General features: G+C 49.5%; 1 protein-coding gene across 1 annotated transcript; it reads right to left on the bottom strand.

Moving 5' to 3' along the window:
- Nucleotides 1–2,068: 2,068 nt before the first annotated feature.
- On the bottom strand, nt 2,069–6,271 carry NUC-L1 (nucleolin like 1). The gene is made up of 15 exons (XM_048684481.2): nt 5,929–6,271; nt 5,501–5,575; nt 5,307–5,423; nt 5,039–5,119; nt 4,874–4,960; nt 4,670–4,795; nt 4,495–4,587; nt 4,253–4,288; nt 4,087–4,178; nt 3,892–4,009; nt 3,443–3,531; nt 3,257–3,344; nt 3,079–3,170; nt 2,436–2,767; nt 2,069–2,272 (listed from the first exon to the last, which is right to left on the bottom strand). The coding sequence occupies exons 1-15, from the start codon at nt 6,187–6,189 to the stop codon at nt 2,244–2,246; spliced, it is 1,716 nt and encodes a 571-aa protein (XP_048540438.1). The 5' UTR covers nt 6,190–6,271; the 3' UTR covers nt 2,069–2,243.
- Between the last annotated feature and the right edge of the window lie 2,859 nt (nt 6,272–9,130).

Below are 9,130 nucleotides of genomic sequence, written 5' to 3'. Positions count from 1 at the left end.
CCCATTCCCTCGCAGTTCCAAGCTACAATCTTCATTGGGGACTGCATGGCCGACTCAGCAGCCTTGCTTCAGCGTCATTAGTTGAGTTTCCGGATCCCTCCGTCACTGCCCCACTATTCTTCACCTCTGTTGAGTGCACAATATCCACTCCATCAAGTTTATCTTCCCCTCTCATCCTGTCCCACGACAAATCACTCAGTTCCGATTTCTCCAACTCATCCCCTATTATCCCCTTATTCTTTTCTTCCACGCGCCTTGATCCAGACTTGTTTCCCCCCAAGTCCAATTGTTTACGTGCCCCCTCGTCCTTGCTCAGTTCATTTCTATCTTTACCATTATTTAACTTCAAAGGGCTAGTAACCACAGAATCATCACCGCCAGTGGCTTACTTGTTCACACTAGCACCCAAACCATTTTCTCTGTGCCATGAGAGACTAGCTTCCACTGTCCGACGAACTCCCACCAAAGCCCAACTTGTAATTATGAGTACCTCGACCTCCCGGACTATAGATCCAGCTACTACTCTTCCACTCGTAACCACCTGACCAACCATCATCTTCAAAGCTTCTCTGCATTAGTGGAACAAACTTTAGCCATGGTCCAAATTCTTGATCTTCTCTCTTCAGCACTACAACACATGCCTTTTTCGCATAACTGGTGCGGCCACATGTCTAGCGAAAAGCATGTAAAACCTTTTATTCAAAGGCACACCATTTTTGTTCATACCCACCTTTTCCCTTCTTATTCCTCTTTGTATATCTCCTTTTACTATATTATCCTTGTGCGTCACCATGTCCCAAACAATGCAATTAACATGTGCCACATTCTCCTCATCGGTTATGCATTTGTGTAATACTGAGCCTCCTCCAAGTGATCTTCTAGAATCCTCTCTGAAACCTAACAATGAACTGATGTGCCTCACGCAAAGTATCATTTGAAAGCCATCAATTCACACCTCCCTTCCACAAAGGGGAATACCAACCTCCGGGGTCGAAGAGTACGCCACACTCTTTTTCATGTACAATGTCTTCGTTAGACACAGTTGATCCAGACTCAGGATTCAAGAAAAGAACTCCCCTAGACATCGCCTAGCACACGTCCTACCATTCAATGTGACACAAGCTTCAAACTCCATGAATCTCATCTGGGGCATGTACTAAACACCACAATACACTCATCTCAGTTTTGATTACCATATCTTCAGTCGAGGCCACCTTAACGAGAATAGGTAGCGATCCCCTCAATCATGGCAAGCCATTGGAAGAGGGGCCAAGTATCTTGGCCAGGAACGAAAATCATGTTTCCCGTCCTTGCCCTTCGCAAATTTCTTCTCATAGGCCACCCACTGGTCATTGGAAATATGGAGAATTTGCCAAGCCCTTGCCTTCAAACTATCCATCACCCGTCAGATACATACCAAGGTTCCCGAACACTATCCCTTAACGGAGAGCAAGCTCTCAAGTCCCTTGAGACCACCCACCCAAGTCCTCACCAACACGCTTGGCTAAGTATTTGGATTTCTGAAGGAATTGAAGGGAAATAAGCGATATGGAAAAAAATTGGAAAGAGAGACTGAAAAGAGGAAGACGTAGTATGGAAAGAAGAGAGATTGAAAAGAGGAAGACGTAGAAAGGGCGGGAGTAAGTCGATCAGAACAAACAATTGACCACATGCTAGTATAAGACTAGATCCTCATATACCAAACAATCCCTATTTAGTAGTGCGTCCTCAAATTTGTAAAGGTATGTTTCAAAATTAAAAGAGGAAGATTGAAGCTGAGATGAAGGATGGAGCTAGAATCCAGAAAGAAAGAAAAAAAATAGAATCAGGAGGAAGAAATCACAGCATGGCTAGTGTAGATTAGGCTCGGGCGATAAGAGAAGAGCCTGAATCATCAGAATCAAGGGACACTGGTTTGTTTGGTATTTCCTTCGTCCGAAAAAGCTTATCCCTCAAATGAATGATTGTATCTAGCACCATCCATTTAAAAGTTTGGGTACTAATGATTGGCCATTTTATAGGAGATGCCTGACCACTTCTAGTCTTGGATACTTGGATAGAGGAAGTATTATAAAAACACTAGGTGTAACATATATAGTAGAATTCTGGCATTACAACAAATAGCGGCAAGAAAATACTACAGACAAATGATACTAGGTCCACTAGGATAATGGGAAACACGGGGATACAGTCGTCTAGACACGCGGCAGTTGCATCAGACCATTTTGTGGCTCAAAAAGTTTCTAATCGTCACCAAATGTGGTCTTCTTCCCTGCAAGGCATAATGTACAAGGAGTTAGTTAGCAAATCTATACAACTCCGGAGAAAGAACCAACCAAAGTTTGCCCGCTAGTCTTTTACATGCTATACCGACAAATTTCTAGCATGCATCAAACAAGTTATATTTTTGTTACTCGACGGGGCTGGTTTCTTACCTGCGCTAGCTGTGCCAGCACTCTGTCTGCTCTGAAAGCCTCGGCCGCCTCCTCTGCCGCCATCACGGCCACCAGACCGGCCAAACCTGCTGCCACCATCACGGCCACCAGACCGGCCAAACCTGCCGCCGCCATCACGGCCACCAGACCGGCCAAACCTGCCACCACCAGAGCGGCCACCATCTCTGCCACCAGATCGACCACCAACGCCACCAAATTGACCCTTAGGCTTAGCTTCAGCAACATACAAGTTGCAGCCACCTAGGTCAGATCCACTAAGCTCAAGTGCTTTCGAAAAGGAACTCTCATCAGTAAAATCCATGTAAGCTATCCTGCAGAATTCACATAAAACATACACAAAAACACTATTAGGATATAATTCACTTAGGATAAGACCAGGTTGTTCATTTTAATTCACTTAGGATACAATGTTTAGAGAAGGTTTGCGCTAAAGTATCTCTTGACTTATCAAAGTAACATCAAGAGAGTATAATTTGTCAATTTACAAACACTATTAGGATAAGACCAGGTTGTTTATTTTAATTATATCAAAACGACAGGACCCTTGTAACAAATATGTTGATGCTTGCCTAGTGTACTTGTTAAAGATGCAATGTTTAGATAAGGTTTAGCGCTGAAGTACCCTTTGCTTGCACCATTCTCATAATCCATCGGAACTGAGACACGTGTGATTTCTCCACATTTAGAGAAGTGTTCTTGAAGAGAGCTCCGAATCTAGAATTCACAATGAAAGAACAACTCAGAAAAGGGAGGCACACAATTGCCTAGAAAAATGTGAGACAAGATAACCAAGAAATTACAGCATCCTCCTGTTGAGATGAATCAAAACCCTTGACAAATACTGAGAGGCTGGGACCTCCACTTGGTTTTCCAAAAGATCCACCATCCCTGCAGTCACACAAAAATTTAAACATACAAAGAAATAAAGCTTTCACCCAGAGCAATTCAAATAAATGTTTAATTTCAAGTGATCATATTCACAGTACCTGGTGCGAGGAGTTGCACCTCTTTCAGCAGCCATGTCAAGTCTCACTGGACGGCCCATTAGATCTCCACCATTCAATGAATCAAGCGCCTGAAGAAAAGAAACAGAGATTTATTAGCGGAAGTAATGTGTCTACTTTGTTGCTGAAGTGGTATACAAACTTGGATATCTTGAATCAACTGGTACCCGTGTGGTTGAAAATGTACCATATTTCTGTCAAAAACAACCAGTACTGAGAAATCACGCATATAACTAGATACTAAGCACTATAGATTAAGGGCAAAGAAGCATATCTACCAAGGTGCGTGTATAAATTCTAAAACTAACATAAAGAGGAACTGATGTCAAATACTGCCTCCGTCACATATTAATTGACGCTCAAACGGATGTATCTAGGCACTGAAATACGTCGACTAATATGAGCTGAGGGAGTAAAACAGAAACATTTACTTTCTGAGCATCTTCAGCCGTAGCAAACTCAACATGACCAAATCCCTTGGGATGGCCATCTTCATGGGTAGCCAGGCGAACATCAACGACCTCTCCAATTTGTGCAAAAAATTGCTTCCTGTAAAGAAACAAGAGCATTAACAATTATGAATGTTGAAAGAATAATGATGAACATATCTGCTGCAGGGAACTTACACTTGATCATACTCAATATTGAAGGAAAGGTTCCCCATCCAAAGGGTCTTCGACCCTGTTGCCTGACCTTTGTTGCTAGCAGGAGTTTTAGGCTGTAAAATATATCAAAACATACATCACATGTACATGAAAGGCTACAGGATAAGATCAGGTGCACAGGTTATACCTCTTCCTTCTGTGATTTTGTGGCAGTTGTAACTTTCTGCAAAGTTTCACACAAAAACATGTCATTAGGGCAGTCATGCCAATTCAGATGGAAACTTGGAAGAATAGAGAACTTAAGATAAGAGATAAAATAAAAATATGAGAAATCACTCGACTCCTTCCATTTAGCAGCTGGACGGCAGCATACTCTTATGCTACATATCTATTCTCGACATCCTAAATTTTCTGAAATCCCCAGCTTACCTTTTTAGGCTCATCATCAGAGCTTTCATCAGAACTGTCATCATCACTGCTGCTGTCCTTTTTGGCAGACTTAGGAGTAACCTTCGCAGCATCCTGTGGAGGAAAAATGTGTAAACAATGGAGTAATAATCTACAAAGTTAGTGACGAAAAATGAATAGAAACAAGCAGTAGAACCTTCAGCTTTTTCTGGGGAGGCTCTTCATCACTCTCATCACTGTCTGAGGAATCACTGGGCTCCTCCTTTCTTTTAGCAGCTGCAGGAGCTATCTTGGTGGCCTGTGCGGCTTTCTTTGATTTCTCCTACAAAGTTTGAGAGAATATGTCAATAAAATTTATGAAACAACCAATGAAGACTTCAAAAACATAATTACTGCATACCTCATCCTCAGATTCACTCTCCGACTCAGAACTGTCTGAAGAATCTACCTTCTTGGCAGCAGCAGCAGGAGTCTTGGCAGGAACATCCTAAAAACATATTCAATCACAGCACTGCAAACATGCATAGAAGAGAAAAGCAAGAAAATAGACCACACATGCACTAACCTCATCTGAGCTATCATCCGAGTCACTTTCGGAGCTGTCAGATTCGATGACTGGTGTTTTCTTTACCAGAGCAGCAGGTTTCTGGGAAATGAAGAGACCAGCATTAAGTCAGCTAAGAAACCAACCATAACCACTGAGAATAGAATAATATCCTACTATGGCCTGGCAAAATATATTTCGAAGTGAAAATAGTTGAATTTACTTGTTTCAATAACTTCAAAATGAAACTAACAAGTGCAAGAAAAAAACTTAAAGGTGAAATATTCACCTCGTCATCATCGGACTCATCCTCAGAACTAGAAGAGCTGCTCTCAGGCTTGCCTTTCTTTGAGCCGTTGCTGGCAGCTGGGGTCACAGGTTTAGCAGAAGGCTTCTTTGCAGGTTCCTTAATTAACAGGAAAAAGAAGATAATTAGGATGCGTCAAATGGAGACATCTTTGAGTTGGGACGGTGAAGTTATACCTCGTCAGAGGAGGAATCGTCGCTGCTATCATCTGAAGACTCGTGTTTGACAGGCTTTGCAGTCTTCTTAGGAACCTGATAATGCAGAGCTCAGTAGCTGATGTACTAGTGCTGAAGCTTGGATCGTGAATACAAACAAAATCATAATATGGTAGTAGTATTCCCTAGAAATACACGCACTAGTATAGCACAGTATATATCTGTCACGGAGCAATTAGCTTCCAAAGGATTACCACTCTGACACTGAGAATTGCCGATGGCCACCTGATGTTAAAAAATTATTGCTCAGAACCTATGCCACGTCCAGAAATTAGTACTACATCGCACCGAACATTAACCATGATACACGAAATGTTGACCAAACAAGCACACATGAGCAGAACAGAGAGGAAACAGCAAAAGTAGGAAGCGCGCAAAGATGGCAATACCTCCTCCTCCTCGGACTCGGATGACTGCTCCTCAGAGCTGCTGCTCTCAACCTTCTTGGGCGGCGGCTGCTTCTTGGCCTTCTTGGCGGCCTCTTTGGGCCCGGGCACCGCCTTTGCCGGCGCAGCCTTCTGTTTCTTTGCGCTTACAGCCTTCTTGATCTCGTCATCGGCTTCGCGCTTCTTCCCGGCCTTCCCCTTGGTAAGGACGGCCGCCGGCGCCACGACAGTAGGGGCCGCGGACTTCTTGCTTGACTTGCCCATGGACCGCTGGCGGCGTAGAGGCAAGGAGGGAGTGTAGGGGAGCGGAGTGCTAGGGTTTTAGAGAGGGTTTGCGAGACGTGGCGGCGGAGGTATTTTATAGCCTCGAGTGCGAGCTAGGTTTGGCACTGCTTGGGCTGCCGTGAGGGCTTTTGCGATTCTGCTTCTGTTAAGGAAGTAGCCCATGAGACAGCATTTTGCGAGTGCCCCTAATGGGCACACAGCAGCTCTCTCTTGGGCCGGCCCGCGAAACTTCGATACTGCAAAAAGACTATACATCATAGCGCGAGGAGTATGTGAACAAGCGCGGCCGATTCATTGCATAATGCTGCCAGTGTCGCTGCCTATTGTATCCTCTCCGCGTTCTCCGCGTGCTCCGGAGTGCCCGCGATGTCTCAGCCCCAGCCCAGACCATCGGCGGTCCGAATGCCGCCGGGATGTTTACTGTCGTTGCTGTCGTCACTATGGCCACATCGCCCGCCTCTGCACCGCTCCTCGCTCTCCTCCGCCGTCCGGCTCCCCGCCGCCCAAGCGCCATCGCCCCTGCTCCCCAGGGTCGTCGGCGGCGAGCGTCGTCGGGCCGAACGCCCCCGCGCATCTCGTCGTCCGCTCTGCTTCGCCCACCCCCGCGGCCTCGGCCAGCAGCTCCCCCCCCCCCTCCGCGGCCGGTGCTGCTCCGTCCCCCGCCCCCTCGGCGCACGCTCCCTCTCCACCCTCGGCGCCGCTCCCGGCGTCTCGTTCAAGCATGCCTTCTCGTTCGGCATCCCCCATGTCCGGACACCCCTCTCTGCGCCCGGCGTCCGCGGTGTGCTACCTCCCCTAGAGCGAAGAGATGGATGAGGCTGAGTTTGCTCTGCAGTCTGCCCTTGTGGCCACTGTTGCGGGCAACCGCAGCGGCGTCTCCGTCGACGAGGTCACGGCGGCCCTCTGCGCGTCCTTTGGTTTTCGCCGTGGTGACTTCTCTGTCCATCCCCACTTCCCCGGTGACTTTCTCATCCGGTTCCGTTCCAGAGATGACCGCGCCCGGGCCGCGGCCGGCAGCCTTCGCGCCCCGCGTTTCCGTCTCCTGTTCAGCCCGTGGTGCCACCTGACGGGCGGTGAGCCGGTGACGGCGCGCTTCCGCATGCGCATTTCGATCCGCGGCATTCCGGATCACGCTTGGTCACGCTCCTCCGCTGAATTTCTGCTCACTCCCTTCTGTCTCATCGAGGATTTGGCACCAGAGACGAGCTCCGGCCGAGACCTATCGGTGTTTCGCCTGTTCGCCTCGACGGCCAACCTGGACTGCATTCCGCGCTCTTCCGAGCTGCTCTTGCTGGCGCGCGACGGTGTAGACCACCGTGCCGACCCTGACCGCGTCTCTCGCTTCGCCAGGCCGCTCATCCACTACCCTGTCTCCATCCACGTCGAGGAGACAGAAGATTACCGCTTTCCGTCCCCGCCGTTGCCGCGCCTGGATCCTGGGTGGTGATAACCCCGACCGCGACTCCCCTCCGGTCCCAGGCATGTGGTCGCGTCAACATGAGCATCCCTCCCAGCACTCTGGTGATGCTGCTCCTGGACGCCGACGGCGCTCGACTCCGGTGGTGGCGCTGGCTCCCACCACCGCGAGCTTCCCTTTCGGGGTTGGCAGGGCGTGCTGGGCCCGCACCCTGACACCGCACCGCCTGCCACACGGGTCCCGCCTGCCCTCCGCTTGACGTGGCCCGCGACGCCTTTTGACCAAGCAACGACCGAACGTGAGCCTTCTTCCATGCCGCCCGTTCAAAATTTGGAGCTGGCCACGCGCCCTGCGTCCCCGACACGCGTTCCCCCAATTCCGCACGCGACACGCGAAATCCCCGTGTCTCCGGAACCTTCCCAGGTCGCAGCAACGGCCAATCTAGCCCGGTTGTCAACTGCGCCTTCCGAGGATCCCGAGGCGACCCCACCTGTCTCACCTCTGGTGGTGGATGTGATCCTCCCAACCCCTGCGCCGGATAGCCCTGCCGACCCTATCCCCGGGCCCGCCTCGTGTTCGCCTGGGGCCTCGGCCTCGCAGCCCACCTGCTACCCTCCTCGCGCGGTCCGCGAGGAAGATCCCCTCCCTGTCACCCCTGCTACGGATCCGCAGGCCACCTTGGCAGTCACTCCTTGTCGGCTTGTGGCGGATCCTACGCCCATGCATGCTGATCCGCTCGCGACTATGGCCCGGGATAGGCCACGTCCCCCTCCCCATGCACTGCCATGCAACATGCGGATGCCCACGTCGCCCCTCTGCATGGTTTCCTGGACTCGATCAGCTCGGCGGTGCAGCCCGTTCTGCCCACCCCTACACGACGAGGACGATGCGCGGTGCCTCCCAACTTCACCCCGCGCCGAAGCATACGGATCGCGAAGTCCGATCGTGGCCTTGACTCAGAAACTAAGGCTAAGCGTGTCTTGCTCCTCCGCTTAGGCCTTTTGAAGGACGACGAGTCAGTCTCAGATGACATCTTGGATCGCTACTACAAGCTCTTCGAGCGCCCTCTCGCGACCGAAGTGGTCTGCGCCTTTGCCGATTTCTACGGATGGCGCCTACCCCAGGCCGTCATCGATGGATTAGCTCCCCCCAACCAGTCGTGCCAGCTCTCGGCATGATTGTGCTCTCCTGTCCGGACTCCCGTGTAACAATGTTGTTTCTATGGATGTAAACCTCAAGATCATGTTTTGGAATGTCCGCGGACTCAATAGCTGGGCCAAGCGTACTGCGGTTTGCACTGTGATCTCCTCCGCGCCCCCTTCCATAGTGTGCCTACAAGAGACCAAGCTCTCGATGTGTAGGATCGAAAGTATGTCTAGAGGGGGGGTGATTAGACTACTTGACCAAATAAAAACTTAACCTTTTCCCAATTTTAGTTCTTGGCAGATTTTAGCTATTTTAGGACAAGTCAAGCAATCATCACACAATTCAAGCAAGCATGCA

Source organism: Triticum urartu, chromosome 7A (genome assembly GCF_056163025.1).
Source record: "Triticum urartu cultivar PI428250 chromosome 7A, HENAU_Tu73, whole genome shotgun sequence".
Lineage (NCBI taxonomy): Eukaryota > Viridiplantae > Streptophyta > Magnoliopsida > Poales > Poaceae > Triticum > Triticum urartu.
This window is presented reverse-complemented; position numbering and strand designations above follow the sequence as displayed.

Bases quoted from the DNA above. Each gene is read 5' to 3' on its own strand.
- NUC-L1 (XM_048684481.2), bottom strand. From the start codon at position 6,189: ATGGGCAAGTCAAGCAAGAAGTCCGCGGCCCCTACTGTCGTGGCGCCG. The intron at 5,120-5,306 runs GTGAATATTTCA...TTCATTTCCCAG, and splicing joins ATGAGTCCGATGATGACGAG to AAACCTGCTGCTCTGGTAAA. The intron at 3,532-3,891 runs GTAAATGTTTCT...TCTTTTCTTCAG, and splicing joins CGGCTGAAGATGCTCAGAAA to GCGCTTGATTCATTGAATGG.